The sequence below is a fragment of the Chelonia mydas genome, chromosome 8, assembly GCF_015237465.2.
Source record: "Chelonia mydas isolate rCheMyd1 chromosome 8, rCheMyd1.pri.v2, whole genome shotgun sequence".
Taxonomy (NCBI): Eukaryota; Metazoa; Chordata; order Testudines; family Cheloniidae; genus Chelonia; species Chelonia mydas.
The window spans coordinates 16,639,429-16,656,225 of record NC_057854.1 but is presented as its reverse complement, the minus strand read 5'-3'; the positions used below and the strand labels follow the sequence as shown (position 1 = coordinate 16,656,225).

General features: G+C 42.5%; 1 protein-coding gene and 1 long non-coding RNA gene across 4 annotated transcripts in view; one reads left to right on the top strand and one right to left on the bottom strand.

The window, feature by feature from the left end:
* Window positions 1-972: 972 nt before the first annotated feature.
* Window positions 973-4,153, bottom strand: LOC122466825. The gene is made up of 2 exons (XR_006292686.1): window positions 4,072-4,153; window positions 973-1,703 (listed from the first exon to the last, which is right to left on the bottom strand). It is a non-coding gene; the product is annotated as an uncharacterized LOC122466825 (long non-coding RNA).
* Window positions 4,154-6,873: 2,720 nt separating this feature from the next.
* NR3C1 (nuclear receptor subfamily 3 group C member 1) overlaps window positions 6,874-16,797 on the top strand; it is a 158,005-nt gene continuing 148,081 nt past the window's right edge. Inside the window, exons 1-2 of one of the 3 annotated variants that reach the window (XM_007063607.4) lie at window positions 6,874-9,075; window positions 10,358-11,528. In XM_007063607.4, coding sequence (XP_007063669.1) covers window positions 10,372-11,528 — 1,157 coding nt within the window. In that variant the 5' untranslated portion in view covers window positions 6,874-9,075; window positions 10,358-10,371. The remainder of the gene's footprint in view (window positions 9,076-10,357; window positions 11,529-16,797) is intronic. The other 2 variants (XM_037907573.2, XM_043552847.1) reach the window with 2 other exon arrangements.

The following is a 16,797-nucleotide window of genomic DNA, read 5'->3' as shown; positions in this document are numbered from 1 at the left end:
CTCTGATAACTCCCTGTCAGCAGTCTGTAACTAAGGAATTTTCCTTCAGTATTTAAACTTATTTACACGGCAGCATTTTACTACTGTTGGTTTTCCATACTTCTAGTGTAGGTGCTACATTTTTTTCCTATTAAAACTCTGGGCCCGCTTATCTACATCTGTTTCCATTCACATTATGCATTTTTAAACTTCAAAATTATGTGTATTATGATCTGTAATAGATCATAATACACACAGTTTTGAAGTTTAAAAATAGGATTCTCTGTAGAGCCCAGAATAATGCCCAGAAAAGACAGATTTACAGTATTTTTGTTTTGTTCCTGGTCGTCCACAAGAAAGTCCTTCAGTGCTGGCAGAAAGTGCTGGCAGAACCTTTCTGATGTTCATTCTAGAATATTGTAAATGCACACACTTTTTCTCTGTAGATCACAACTATATCTTTAATGGTCAAATGGCTGTCTAGATTAAATACTATCTACATCCATACATTACATAATGAACTTTTGTTTAATGCCCTTAGTAGGCTGTCAACATTACCAATCACTATCCTTGAACTATTGTTATATTGTGAGTTTTAGCATCTCAAGGAGTGTTTCATCACTTATTGATACTTTTTTTTTTTTTTAGCCCAATGTCTTGACAACTGCAAATGATTCTGATCTGTGGAATACTGTAGCAGCTCATGGAATAAGTTTGCATTCACCTGATATTAATATTTTTGGATATTCACCAGAAGTGGGCCCCAGGCGGCATTACATCAGTTTTGAGAGGTTTCCAGTTCTCTCACACAGAGCTATGGATTGACTTTTAAAGACTCTAGGCCAAATTCTTCAGTGATGTCAGTGGAGTTTTCCTGGTGTAACTGAGAGCAGAATTTGATTTCATACGAGGATACTTCATGGGGAAGCCACATTGGACCTCTGTGATCTTGCGTCTGCTTTTTAGACCTGTTTTTTACCTTTTTTTTTTTTCCCCAAGCCATTTACAACCTCCTCAAATTAAAACTTCTAAGCTTGTGGAAAGAGCTTTCCCCTCTTATTCTGATTTAATTCCTTATTCACTTGTGGTTGCTGTTCTGCCTTTGGAAAAGTTTTAAGATGAACAAAAACATACTCCTTTTAGTTTAACCTTTTAAATTGCTTTTATGTGTCATTCTTTTATAAAATAACACAAGACATTTGTATGAAAAGTGTTATTGTATAGATTTGATACAGTGAGCACGCAAAGGATTTAGGATACATGTACACCATGAATTCCACCTGGGGATTTAAAATCAAATGAGCAAATATCACCAGTATGCCTTCTATTTAGGTTCATAGTAAATAACCAGAATATAATAGCTTTTCGTTGCCTATGTGAAATGAGTTAGTGGTCTTAGTACAGCTCCTAGAAGACCGGCATTCACATCAGGAAAAAAGTATCCCAGATTAGATGCATTGGAACCCACATGGGCAATCTGAGCTGAACAGAGAAACCAAGGACTGAACAGATGCACAGTTAGAACTGCATATTTGCTCTGGTTGCGTCATCTACACTGGATTTCCCCCCCCTCAAATTTCCCACCATAGCCCGGCCATCAGTGCAGCTCCAGTAGTGGTAACAGTGGTGGTAATGCTAGGATAGGCAGTCCTCTGGGTCAGGTTTGATAGAGTAGTATTAGGAAGTGGTTCAGTGCAGGATTGATCAGCATGCTATATACACTTCTAAAATGTAAGAATAACATTGTTACTAATCTGACCACAAGACACTTACATATATTTTCAGTTCGAGTGTAGATTAGAGGTGGTAGAGTGGTACAAAAAATAAGAATATTGTTTTTAGTAATTAGAATTGCTTCTAGGTGGTTTACACTTCAAGAACCCCAAGCCTTTCTGCTTTATCTAGAAATCAGAATCTGCTGTAGTCACCGTTCACATACATTGCACAGACATACTCTGTATGCTGTCACACCTCACTAGACAATAGGAAGTGTCTGAAACGGTGTTTAACAGATTTTAAGGCCAGAGGGGACCATTTTAATCATCTAGTCTGGCTACCAGCATAATGCACTCCATAGATGTGATCCACTGATTCCTCCATCAATCTCTAACTTCTCATTTAGCTAGAGCATAGCTTTTAAAAAAACATCCAGTCTAATGTATTACATTTTTATACATTAGGGAAGACAAGGTTTAACCTAAGGTTGACCATGACCACCCAATCTACACTAGTGTGTTAAAATGCAAGTCAAAGTGCATTAGCTAACACATTTTTCTAGCTTAGACATGGCCTAAGAAACTTCTGTGCAGCGCTTTGAAGGAGACCAAAGGGACAAATCATGCATCATTTTGCTCAATCACATTGGATCACTTATGTTAATGAGGCAAGAAACCAGATAAGCAAGATGTGGAAGTATGATAGCTTCATACTTCCACCACTCTGGAAGGCCTCCTGTGCATGAAGCTGTGGGCTCTGCACTAGCTCAGTCTCAGTAGCAGAGCTACTTGTAGCTAGCAGAACCATGAGTCAATAATAATTTTTCCTAGCACCATTATACACTGGAAACAGAAGTAGATATATCCAAGTGGAGATGCAATGAATTTTTCATCTGCTCTATTGTATACAAATCTGTTAAAAATGTGTTAATTTAAAAATCTGAATGAATGCATGTGCACTGCAGTGACACTAGGACAATGAGCAATATGAACTTAATATTTCACCTAAAACAAACATGAATTTCTGCTTTTGCTGCTGATTTACAACTTTCTAGCAAATTGCAAGCTTTATGAATAGTGACCAGATAACAAATACTCTGATGTTTAAAAGGTAATAAGCAAGGCATTGCACCACCTTGCAAGGTAATGCCTTGCTATGCTGATCATATTATATTACAGGAAATTACATTCAGATCTACCTAAATGTCCTCTTCATTTTAAAATGAGAAAGATATTCTTTGCTTACTGTCCTACAGTATTGTATAATATTGCTGAGTAATGCTCCTATATATTCTGTAAGCAAGTTAAAATTTGTTTCTTCTGGATAAACAGTGAAATATTAGTATATGGTATTATTATTGTTCATTTCAGAAGGAATGTCCTACACACTACAATGCAAAACCAGCTGAAAAAGCATTTCAGTGTGATATTTTTAAACGTGTCCTTTGCTGGACAGCTTAGGGAGGTGGAAAGGAGCAGGAACTGGGGTACAAATTGTCCTGAAGAGGAGTGGAGCCATGTGCTATACTGTCCCAGTTCCCTCAAGCTAGCAGATACCCATGTACATCTACTCTGTACATTTGGACTCTGGTTTTTCAGAGATGGATCTCTGTGTAGGACAAGGCAGTACAGTGCATATAACAGGGTATCAATACATCAGCAAATTGAAGTAGGCCTTCTGTGTGAAGACCAAGATGATTAACGGCAATGATCCCTGATTTCCCCCAAGAATTTTAGTGCTTCACATAGCCTCTTCTGTGACTTATATTCTAGGTTCTCATATAGCCCATCATAATATCTGAGTGCCTGGTCACCTCTGAGCACCTGGTAACACATTCCTCCTAAGATTCCTTCAATACTCATCGATATGGTAACTTTGGACTTCCATTCCCACCATTTTTTTTTTTTTGCTGGTGGAAAGCATGGGGCACGTGTTTTAGTTTAGGTTACAAATCCATTGCATCATTCCCCAAAAGAGTAAAGGCCTGCACTGCAATGTCATTTCATATTTGGCAGTCCAAAATAGTTTTTAAGATAAAGATGATTATACAGAAATGTCTCTAGGTTTTAAAGTGCCTTTGTCCAATAACTGTGATGTAAATTAATGTGAAATTGACTCGTATGCATTTACACTGCATATTTAGATATGTATTAATATCCTCTTGGAAAATGTAACATTCAAAAACATAAATAAAAATCTTGTCTGTTTTTAAGAGTTCAGAGCATTTAGCTGCTTGTCAATTTTTAGCTAAGAAACCTTCCACCCCCAAATATGCCCCCCCAACATCTAAAACGCAGAGGAGACAAATATTTCTTTGCTTTGTGGCCTCATAAGTTAAACAACTTTAATTAAAATATTACTACAACTAGTGCTTACAATGCCTGACACGTTTTGCTTGTGAACAGTACAATTCAAATCCAAGCATCATTTCAGCATTTTCCTCCAGTTTTTTCCCTGCTAAAAGAAAAGTCATTAGTCACCCATGCTCACAGACTTAACCATCACTTTTCTAGAGAAATCAGAATAGAATAAGATGGTTTTCTCACTTACAATATGCACACAAATATTCCTATATCTCTGTGATCCCCTGTGGAGGCATGAGAGCAGAATGCTTTATTTAAAGGTCAGCTTCCGAAGAGTAAATGACCAAGTCTCTCATTTTCTGTTAAAAATGAAAATCAGAGTTTTTAAAACCTAAAAAGGGTGGGCAGAGATGTCCTGAACCACATGGGCCTTCAGGTCTTAATCTTTTTTTTTTAACGGAATCCTTTTCAACATACTATAATAAACATTCCTTTTTATTTAACATCAGCAAGCTCAGGAAGGAATACTAATAATATTAGTAGAGAATTACAGGTGCCCAGGTACCATGGTTCTTAGGGCCCTGTAAGGACCTAGATAGAGAGAAGTATGGCAAAGATTTTCAAGATGACTACCGATTTTATGTGTCTAACATAAAACAATTTAAAGAAGCCCTATTTTTCGGAGTGTGCATAGTACTTATTAATCACTTTTGAAGACTATGGTCAATTGTTTCTGTTAGTTTGATTGTCATCTTCATAGCTAGACAACTGCTGCTTTTTCACACACACAAATGTATTAGTCATCCCCAGAAATTATAGCAAGTCCACCAGAAAAAGAGGATCACCTGCCTTACACACCCAAAGAGGCAACCTATTTCCTATGATCTCTTACTTCTCAGGGGCCAGTATACTCTTGGGATATTGTGTTTAGCGTCAGTGTTTTTCTTTAATCTTTGTTTTTCTTTTGCAGTTTCCTATCAGCCTGTGTCCTGCCTTTGCAGTGGATGAACTTGATGGTCTAGCTGGACTCCAACTTCTGTGATTCCTATAACAAGGTGAATAAACTTTAGCTGCTAATTTGAAAGGCATTTCCTTGTATGTTTTGTTATTTATTTACTATTTGAGCAGTATCCCTTCACTGTTTTACCCTCCACTATCTTAGTTCATCTGTTCAGAGCTTGTTATAGCTACTTCAGTGAAAGTAGTGTACAGACCATCCACTCCTGCGGAAAAATCTACCTAAATCATAGTTTCCCCTCTTGGCAATTCCTGCTATGCATTACATGAAGGCAATGGTGTTTGGAGCCCTGCAGAGTTTGCAGATGTAAGGCCTCCCAAACATACATATCCAGGGGATGCACAGGGGATCTGTGGAAAAAAGTGACAACTGCTGTCTTTACACTTCATCATTGCTCCCTCCTATTGCCATTGGCTAAGCCCTCCTGCAGCTGTTCATCAGCAGCCACAGACAGGGAATTAATGCAACTCCCACCTGAACCATATAAATTCCCAGGGATTTCAATGCAGAAATGTGGCCAGCCTACAGAAGTCAGTGTTAAAGTGAGAGGACAGTGTCCTGCTTCATTTCAGCCCTGCCCCCCACAACTGTTCTGAGCCCCAACTCAAAGGGACATCCGTAGGATCCCAGAGAAGGGAGAGAATGATTCTGTAAAGGGTGGGGCCATTTCTAGTAGGAAGGGAGCAATCCTGCTTGATGAGAATGGTTAAACTGTCATTGCTTATGAGGGAGCAGGTCCTCCATGTCTCCCCCAGGCTCCTTTCTCTCCACCCTCTTTACCACTCTCTTCCCTCCCCTAATCTTACCCTTCATGCATCATTTTTCATCTTCCTCCTCCATGTTTTATGCCCCATACATCCCCCCTCCAAGATTTGGACTCTCATTCTTTTCAGCTCAAGTTTTAGTACCCCAGAATTATCCCCATATTTACCCCATTGCACCGCCTATTCTGGGCTTCCTCTTCAATGCTGCCCCTTGCTACCAGGAGCATGCAGGAGAGGTAATGCTGCTATTTTGAAGAAATGCTCTTTAGTGCTACTGAAGATAGAAACACATTAGGGCTGAAACAGCTTTAGTCCACCATCTATCACTGATTTCCCTGTCCCCGCAAGATCTGTTAATACGTTGCCAGGGACAGGCTTGACTGGTAGCTCCAATAGGAAGAAGTGGGAGCTGTCCAGAAGACAAACAAAAAATTAACTTGAACAGAAAATTTGTTTAAGCTGAGAGGTCTGATGATGGTGCAGCATGCAGGACCAGATGTCAGCGAGACAGTAGGTGGCAGAGAGAGAGAGAGTGATTTGGTTGCCTTTAGCATTGAGATTATAGTTGAAACCATAGGAATGGATGAGTTTGCCCAGGGAAAGACTGGAGGAAGAAGAGGATGGGACTGAAGACAAAAGTCTGAGGGACAGTGGCAGGGAGGGGAAGAGAAGGGTTGGAACCACCGGTGGAACAGCAGGTGAGATAGGATCAGAGGACAGAGCAGCCACAACCAGGGATGCGTGTGTGAGAGAATATGTGAAAGAGCAAGGAGTGATCAACCTTACCAAAAGGAGCTGATTAATGAGGAACACAGAGCAGAGGATCTAATGTTCAGATACCTAGAGCGCTGCAAATCCGCGGGTCATTTTTGCGGATTGGATGCGGATCCAAATTCTGTATCCGCGCACCGCTCTACAGCTACCCTGGTGACAGGCATGCTGGAAACACAGTAACTGACAGAGAGATAAAACCTTCCCCAGTGTAACAGGGAGAGAAAGAAGTGATCACCAGGCAGCCTTCCCCGGTGCAAAAAAAAAAAAAAAAAAAGGGTGTGTGTGTATATAAGCCGCTTGCAACCTTCTTCCCCACCCCACGCAAAAAGACGGAGTCTCTGCCACCTCCCCTAGGAGCGGGGGTCTCCAGCCACCTCTCGGGCGGGCGGGTGTCGCCACGCCGCAGACCCAGGAGCAGCAGCCCCGGGCTCCCTCCTTAGCTCAGGAAACGATCAAGTGGAAAGGGGAAGAAACGGGGCCGCCGGTGGCTTCCCCCCCGTGACCAAGCAGGGGCTGCCCAACCCAGCCCGAGCCCTGCGCCAGGCCAGCTCCGCCTCGCCTCAGCCCCCCCATCAGCAGCCTTGTCCGCCCCCCAGCCAGGCCAGCCCCCGCCCAGCCAGCGCTGAGGACTCGGAGGCCCCGTCCCAACAGCGGGAGGGGGCAGGGACGGAAGGGGAGCGAGGAGAAGGAAGCCGCGGGAAGGAACTTGGGGAAAAGCAGCTCGCAGGGGGAGTTTGTAGCGGCGGGGCGGGGGTAGGAGCCGAGAAGGGGAGCGAGGGAGGGCGGCTGGGGCGCAGTTGGCAGCCGGCTCAGCCAACAGGTTGCACCGTTCCCCCGTGTACTTCCCCGGCTCTGCCCCGCGGGGACGAGCGAGCGCTGACTGCCCCTCTCCGCCGAGCGAGCGCAGCGCTGCCTCCCTGCCCGAGTGCGCTCCCGCCGCCGCACGTCTGGGAGGAGGCGGCCGCCGCCGTCCTCCATTTTGTGGCGGGGCCGAGCGCGGCTGGAGTCGCGGGCCGCCTGGGGCAAGGAGGGACGGTCCGTCCGGGCGTGAGGCGCAGACGGGAGCGGGCGAAGGCTGCGGAGCGCCGCCAGCGCCGGCTGAGGAAGGCGGGAGGAGTGTCAGGGCAGACTCGGGCGCGGGGCTGCTCGGGCCGGGTGGGATTTCGGGCTCTCCCCTCGCAGGGGCGGCTGTTTCTCCGCCGCCGCTCGCCCCTCACCGCTCCTCCTTCCGCGCGCCGACTTGTTTATTCCTCCCTCATCGGCGCCGCGGCGGGAGCCATGGACGTGGGTGGCTAGAGGAGCCAGCGGCCCCCCCCCCCCCGGATAAGGTAAGGGGAGTTTGACCGGGGGAGGGGGGCTCCGAGCCCCGAAGGGGAGCCGCGGGGGGAGGAGTGCCTCCCGTTTTGGTGACCCCCTCAAACTTTTTGGGAACTGTGGGGAGTCGCGTCCTCGGGCAGAAGGGGGGGGGGTAGCTCCGCCAAGCGCGGCCCCCTCCCCAGAGCCTGTCAGAGCGTGGGGCGGGGCTGGGACGGGGACCCGCGTCCCTTTCCTTTGGGCCGCTTTACTGTAAATCGTTATCGTTCAATCTGGAGGTGGGACAAGTGGGGTGACTCGGCCGTGCCAAGCCCGTGCCCGATCCAGCCCCTTTAAGAGGCCGACTTAAATGCTTCTTGACCACAGCAGATGGTTTTGTATTTGTGCGCGTTATTTCCTCCCGGAGGATTGGGGACGGGCGGGGGGTGAATCCCCTCCGCTCTGTTTGGTTTTATTGATATATTTGTATTGCTCGCTGTTCTTGTGATCGATGAAGAATTCCCTTCCAACCAACAAACGTGGCTGATGGCTTGATCTTTTTCTGGGGTTGGGCGGCAAAGAAAGGGAAGAGCCGAGAGGGGCTGGAAAGCGCCCGAGTTGGCGACTTTTGTAGCAGGCGCTGGTGGTGTTTGGCAGAAGTGGGCGTGCCAGGAGAAAGCCCAACAGGTCTCCTCCACACCTTTCTCCTCTGAAAGCTGCTCTTCGTAAAGGGGGATTTATTTCAGTTCAACGAGCATAAATATTAGCGGATTCCGCCCCCCCCCCCATCGCTCTTCCTCCCAGTTAAGTCGAATCGTGCAGCTAGGTTTTTTTGGCATGCTGGTTATTTTGGCCGTGTATTGCGTTATGACATTGGGTTTTTGCAAACCTGTGAAATGCAGTAACTCCAGTTCTCTCCTGCTCCCCCCAGCCCACCTCTTCTGCTCCCCCCACACCTCCCACCACCACCAGAACCTGCTTTTTCCCCGATTTATGTTGTGGCGTTTACTTTAAATGGCCGAATAATATTTCAGTGTCGCTTTCAACTTTAAAAGAGAGGATGTTACTGAAGGACTCGTTTCAATTTTGCACTCGCTGATTTGGTTTCGAGTTCGGCGGCAGCTGTCAGGAAAGCGGCGTGGAAATACAATAGGCAGCATTTGTGTGTATGTGTGTGTGTGTGTACGTACGTATGTACGTACATGTTCTCACCTAAACACCCTGCAAGGTGAGGGGAAGCTAGAAGATTCTTCTATGCACTGTTAATCGTATTTTAATGCTTTATGTTAACTTTATTTGGGGCATAAGAAAGCTCATGCTTTTAAACTTCTGGGGCGGGAGGGTTCATCCATACAATTACATTTTAATCCGTGTTGCCTTAACTTGACATTTGAAAATATTTTTGCACATAAGAGCACCTATTGATTGTTGATTGCAGTCTGAACTTTTTGTGTACAGAAAGCATGAACTTCTTCGTACAGCCATAGCAGGGTGTCTTATTTTCCTGATCAGCATGGGCCCCAAAGTGAAGAGGGTTTAAAATTAAGATGGATGTAAATTTATTATGGACACTTTAAGAGACCATACTGCGCTAATTATTTCAACACCTTAAGTGAACAGCAATGAAACTGATCATAAGCACAAATTTTAAGGAAGGAAGTATGCATGGTTGAAATTTACATAGTAGTGTTGGATGTAATCAAAATAAGACTTTATTTTTCCTTTAGATGTTTATTGGAAGATCAGGAAATGAGGGTTGTATTTTTTTTAAAAAAAAGCTTCCATTTTGTGTTCAGATTTCAGGATGTATAAGTTACATTTGAGAACTCTTTGGGAGCAGTGATCATCTGATCCGAAGTTAGCAAACTTTCCATCTTTTATATATATACATACATAATTTCTGGTGGAAAGGTTACAGTAGTAGATCAGAGAGCGATAGTGATACAATTGGGTTGTGTGTCTAGTCAGGCAGTGGGGAATTTGTGAGGAAGCAGGTGGAGAATTCTAACATTGATTTACCCATGCCAGCAGATGCATCTGAACTCTCCAGTAAAAGGGGAGATTGATTTGGAAAGGGATGTTGTAATAATATATTGTCTTCTAAAAAAGAAAAGTGCATTGCAAGCCTAATTAAGGTTTTAAAAAAACACACATAAGCAATTGTAACTTAGTTAATTAAAGACATTATTAATCTGATATTCCTTCAATTGGACAGATTAATAGCTGAGATAGGTGGAATTGTGAAAAATTAATCTTGAGGGAGGGCGGGGGGAAAAGTCAGTTTGCCTGCTATTACTACAGAACCAGAGTTCAGAAAAGCTTTTAAATATAGTCAATGTTGTAATTACCAGCAGTCAAATTTGTTCAGTGACAGCAAGAAATGTTAGGCTTGTGTAAAATCAATCTGCTGTGGCTAAACTAGGTTCACCATGCTGCTAATCTGCGTTTCTTGTGTAGTGAAAACATTTACTACTGTGCTAACTGCACAAATATCTTTCTTCTTTTAATAGCCAGTGTTAAAATAATGGACCCCAAAGAATCACTAAGCACCTCGGATGGGGAGGAAGCAGGGAAAAATGTGCACTTCAGTGACAAAGGAAGGACTGTGATGGACTTTCGTCCAACCTTCAGGGGTGGAGCTACTGTCAGGGCTCCTGCATCTACATCTCCCCTGCCTGCGTCTTCTCAGTCGGATTCTAAACAGCAGTCTGTTTTGGGTGACTTCTCAAAAGGACTAGTAAGCAATGCGCCTCAGCCGGATCTTTCAAAGGCAGTGTTGCTCTCAATGGGACTCTATATGGGGGAGACAGAGTCAAAAGTGATGGGAAACGAACTTGGATTTCCACAGCAGGGCCAAATTGGCATCTCTTCTGGGGAGACAGACTTCAGGCTCTTGGAAGAAAGCATTGCAAGCTTGAACAAGTCCTCAAGCCTGGCAGAGGGCTCAAAGGGGACAGTATCTGTTGGGGTGCCCCTTGAGCAGGATTTCCCAATTATGGCTAACAGCAGTCTCCCTTTAGGCCAGGCTGGCACTAATGGTGGCAACTTGAAATTGTTTTCTGAAGACCAAAGCACCTTTGATATTCTGCAGGATTTAGAATTGCCACCAGTGTCGCCAGGTAAGGAACCAAATGGGAGCCCATGGAGACTGGACCCATTGCTAGATGAAGGGGATTTGTTGTCTCCTATGACTGCGGATGAGGCATTTCTCCTTGAAGGAAATGCAAGTGAAGATTGCAAGCCTCCCATTTTACCAGACACTAAGCCTAAAATTAATGAGCATGGAGATCTTTCACCCAGCCCCAAAATGCAGATGCCTCAAGTGAAGACAGAAAAGGAAGACTTCATTGAACTCTGCACCCCCGGGGTAATAAAACAAGAGAAAATGGGCCCAGTTTATTGTCAAGCTAATTTTTCTGGGTCTAACCTAATGGGTAATAAAATGTCTGCCATTTCTGTCCATGGCGTCAGTACTTCTGGAGGACAGTTATATCATTATGACTTGAATACCGCATCTCTCTCTCAACAGCAGGATCAGAAACCAGTTTTTAATGTCATTCCATCTCTTCCTGCTGGTTCAGAAAATTGGAATAGGTGCCAGGGATCTGGGGATGACAATATGACCCCTTTGGGAACCCTGAACTTTTCTGGCAGACCTGTTTTCTCTAATGGCTATTTGAGGTAAGAGTAGTTTTATTTCTAATTGTATTAAAATATTAGAAATATAGCTATTCAGCATTGTAATTTAAATGAGCTGATTTTTCTTTAAAGTTGGTCATCTTTTCTCTGTCATTTGTAACCTTCAGTTTTCATAGCAGACTTCATTTCACGTACACAGTATAGAAGAAAAGTAATTGTATTTGTTCATCTATGGGTATAAGAAAATTACTGGTATTCTGTTTATAAAGCACACTATAATAGATTACATAAGGGGAAAATATGACGACTCTATAGAGATCTACTACACAAAATGATTCAGACCAATTTGTAAGCATATGGAAAAGTCATCAGGAATTAGGGGTTTAATAATTATATCCTCTTTTTCTTTCTTTTCAATGTTACTCTGAATGTTCATCACAAAAATAATTTGCTTGCTGGGAAAGTTTGTAGAGTTAGATTTTAAGTTGAACTAGGTTTATCTTGGTGTTGTATTTATTGTACAGTACACAGGACAACAAAATTCCAAGTTTGAAATCCATAGCAGTTGTTTGTTTAATAGCAACATATAAAAGATAAGGTAGAGGTGGGCAAACTACGGCCTGCGGGCCATGTCCGGCCCGCAGGACCGTCCTGCCCGGACCTTGAGCTCCCGGCTGGGGAGGCTAGCCTCCAGCCTCTCCCCCACTGTGGCCCCTCCCCGTAACCACGCCGCCTTGCGGGCAGCGCTGTGGGCGACGGGACTGTGCGCTCCTGCAGGGCAGCGCGACAGAGTGTATGGCTCTGGCCCGGTGGTGTGGCTGCCAGACATGCTGCTCTGGTAAGGGGGCCGGAGGGTCCCGGGGAGCAGTCAGGGACAGGGAGCAGGGGGCGGTTGGATAGGTGTGGGAGTCCTGGGGGGCCTGTCGGGGGCAGTTGGATGGGGCGGAGATTCTGGGAGGGGGCAGTCAGGGGATGGGGAACAGGGAGGGTTGGAAAGGCATGGGAGTCCCAGGGGGTCTGTCAGGGGGCAGTGGTCTGGATAGGGGTTGGGGCAGTCAGGGGACAGGGAGCAGGGGGTGTTGGATAGGGGGTGGAATCCGGGGGGGGTGGGTCGTTGGGGTGGGGGTCCCGGAGGGGGCGGTCAGGGGACAAGGAGCAGGGGGGTTGGATGGGTCGGGAGTTCTTAGGGGGGCAGTCAGGAGGTGGGGAGTGGGAGGGGTCAGATAGGGCATGGAGCCAGGCTGTTTGGGGAGGCACAGCCTTCCCTACCCGGCCCTCCACACAGTTTTGCAACCCCAGTGTGGCCCTCGGGCCAAAAAGTTTGCCCACCTCTGAGGTAAAGGTATTTGCAGTAAGATTCAGCTGCATCTGGCAATCCAGGTTTGCAAAATTTAACTATGGAACTGAATCAGAGGAACATTTTGATTCACAAATAAAAATAACCATTTTGTTAAAATTGATACTAACACTCCAAAAGTTATTTTGGGATGGCCATTTAAAAAAAATTATCTGTATTCTTGAATTAAGGTCTGTAAGGGCTGGGAAATAACACATTCCACTCCTGGATGAGAAACATACGGTCGTGCCAGTTTTTTTCCCAAATTTTTTCAGTGAGCAGCCATCCGTTTCCTCCTTACCCATTCACATCACAGGTGCTTGACCTAACCTTTGTAGGAACACCTATTTTTAAGTGGTATGGCTTCAATAGTTCTTTATTTCTTATATAGTATGTATTCATAGGAACATTTGTTTGAGGTATCTGTCTCAATGAATTGTCAGCTTTCACTGAGTTTTTGTGTAGTCTGTTTTAGAAATCTACAACTATTGGCTTTATGCATAAACACTTTTTATGAAAGCAACAAAGAGTCCTGTGGCACCTTATAGACTAACAGACGTACTGGAGCATGAGCTTTCGTGGGTGAATACTGAAGAAGTGGGTATTCACCCACGAAAGCTTATGCTCCAATATGTCTCCAATACGTCTGTTAGTCTATAAGGTGCCACAGGATTCTTAGTCTGGATCAGTGAAAGTGGCAAACACGGCTACCCCCTGATACTTTTTATGAAGAAAACCATATTTCTGATTTTTTTTTGAATTTTTTATTTTAATACTGTGTTAGTTTTCTGCTAGTTGCAAGTTAGTGGCTGGAGATCTTACTGGTGTACAAATACAGCTTTCAAAGCTACACCTTTTCCATTCACATTGAAATGAGACATTATAAATTGCTTATTGTAGTTTTTTTGGTTTTTCAAGTATGCGTAGTTGATGCTTCAGGAAGTGACCCTTTTACCAACTTTGTCCCTGGGATTCCTTGGCAGTATTGGATTTTTTTAAAACCATAAATGTCTTTTTCTTTGTTAGAGTTTTACAGCAATTTGTAGTGTAGGGAACCTGGGAAATTTCAGAGAATTATAGAAATTTCAGAGAACTAGAATGATACCAGAATGGAAATACTGCACTTTGAATATTTAGAGTCCTTGTATTATTCCTTTTGATAAGTTAATTAAAAGTATTTGGTGGTGGTAGCCCTTGAGACTTGTAATTTCCTTGCATGTTAAAAATAATCATATGTTGCATTTAATGATGAGCATTATAAAACCAATATGTAATCGAATAAGAAAAACAAAGCTTTCAAATTTGAGATTTTAACTTCAGTAGACAAGTGTAGAAAAGTCCCACTGTAAAGATCCACATGGAAATAATAATCTATAAATTAACGCTGTGTAAATTGTCAGACCACCCTTATAAGGTTTTTTTCTGCATCATTAGTGGATTTTTTTTCTTTTTTTCACTTTTATATTACAGGGTGAAGTTAAGGATGACTACAGTTTGGTTGTTAGGAATAGTTCACATTTAAATATGTTAATGAGAAATGCGTTAGTTAGATGTATTTATTTCACCGTTTTTATGTATTATATTTTTGTCACTAGGTTAGTTGCTTTAGTGTTCTTTTCTAGTAATTTGTGTGTAGAATGTATCTAGTCCAAATTAACTAAAAGAGCAGCATTTCATATTTGTTGCTGCTGCTATTATGAGGCAGACTTGAGCAATGTGTTTAAAATTTTCCATTGGGAAATACTGTATTTCACTAATCAAACTCCATACAAGGGTCGAGTGGAACCCCTTGAAGGATGGGACCCATAACAGAAGACAGGGTGGATTGAGCTAAAGCAAAGTGATCTTAAATCACTGATTTTAATTGGGTTTTGCATTTGTACTGTCTAGTTATTTGCCTGAAGAGAGATTGATTCTCATTCGTTGGAACCATTAAAACATGTTGTTTGCAACTAAATGTAGCCTTCACAATAAATTTGGTGCTTCTTTTTGCCAAGGTCGATTTGATTTAAATCACTAGTCAGGAAGATTGGATTTAATCATGGATTTCTACATAAAAGTGCATTCTTGTTGGTTGGTTGTTACCAATCTGAAGAGCCTGCATGTTCAGACATGTTCCTTTCATCATCTTCAAGGCAGCTTCCTCCTGAGAAGGAACACTTCTCATGATGTTGTTTCATTTGGGCAACCAGGCTTTGCATTTCTTTGTTGCACTTTTTGCATTTTGCATGCATGCCTGTCTTACCCACAGGTAGAAGAACTTCATTAAAATATTCCCAATCTGGGTCTCTTTTACGGCCTGCTGCCATTATAGGCTTTTCCTTCTAGTGAGAGAATGGTATGGCAGACCTCAAATCAATGAAGGTTACACTCAGAAAGACCTCAAGACTTCTGGAATATGCTGCTCAAACAGTTTCACTTTTGTTTCTACTGCCTGTCCGTCCCTTCTCACATTTATCTCCAGACTTCTTCTCCTTGTCCAGATCTATTCCTCCCCAAACGATCTTCTATTCATTGAACTTTTTGAAACTTACCTCTCTCTAAAAGTGCAAAGGGATTGACTCTGTGTGCACAAATTTGCAGAGGGACAATAGGGTTGAGGTCTGTTATTTCTCACCTCTATTTATTATTTATTTATTTATTTTAAAACATTTTTGCTGTTAACAAGCATGTTATATCTGGAGACACAAATCCACAGTTTGAGAAATGCAAAACTAAGCATCTCTGATGATATCTTCTAGACTGACTCTGGAAGGGTAGATAGAAAGATTAACCCAAGTAATCTATAGAGAAGCCCCTGGAAACCCCCCCCAACCCCCCAATAAGATTGGGTCCCTAATCCATGACCTGTTGGAACTAATTTACAAAACTTTTTTTAAACATTACATGAATATATTGTCTCATACTATAGAATTAGAATTTATAATCCCTATTCCATGATTAGATATCTTTGAGCTATAATGTGTCTTAATTAAAACTATCTTTAGATAGGTTTTTCCCTCAAAAAGCATTTTATCAAAAAAATCTGATTTAAAAAAAATCATTGATTTTTATCCACCCTGCTTTTTGCTAACCAGGAGGATGCACATCTATCACAGAAGCTAATTTGGATGGAAATTCAAATTCGGTTAAAAATGCCCTAAAGTGGCATTTTAATTTTTTTATTAAATAAAACTACCTTAAAAGTGTTCGTTCATACATAAGAAAAAAAGTTTAACAACATGCATTTAAAACAAACTGGTTTATTAAACAAAGTATGATCTGTAGTTCGTGACCTAAACTGATTGTTTCTGATCACCGTGTTCTTCAGGATTTTAAAACTAGTAGATTTCATCCTTTCACACCTAGTTTTTATTCATAGTTTGGAAGAGGAAAACCATTTTTCTGCTTTTTCAACTCCCAGTTGGTTTCTTAACTTTACATGAACTAGTCATTGAATCGAACTAGCTGATTAAACTGAATATTCTGTCTGGACCTGCAGAAGAGGCTACTGCTGTCGAAAGCTGATTTAGCACTTCAGCAAACTCCAGTTCAGTGGTCTGACTTTCTTTAAAATTTGGCAGCAAACCTACTCCTTAATATTTTTTGTACTTAATTTAAATGATTTGAATAGATGTAGGCCTTAATATAGGTTGTCACTTTCAATTTAATTTTAAATAGTTGTTAAATTAACCTGTATTTAATTTAATAAGAAATCAATTTTTTTTAAATTATCAATTGTTTTAATCCACCCTGCCAGATAAAAAGCTATAGGGTTGTAGCCAGACATTAGCTGTGACCAGTGACATCTTTAGAACAAAACTGATAATCCATCATTGTTCAAATGACAAATGGTTTATTTAAAAATGCTGACATTCTCACTTCGCACAGAACTTCATTACCTGTCATTAACTCTTTCTTTGTTCATACTTTGAGATGAGGAATTTCCCCCCAAATGAATTTAATTCAGACAGAGAAGGGAAAGGGAACTTTTGA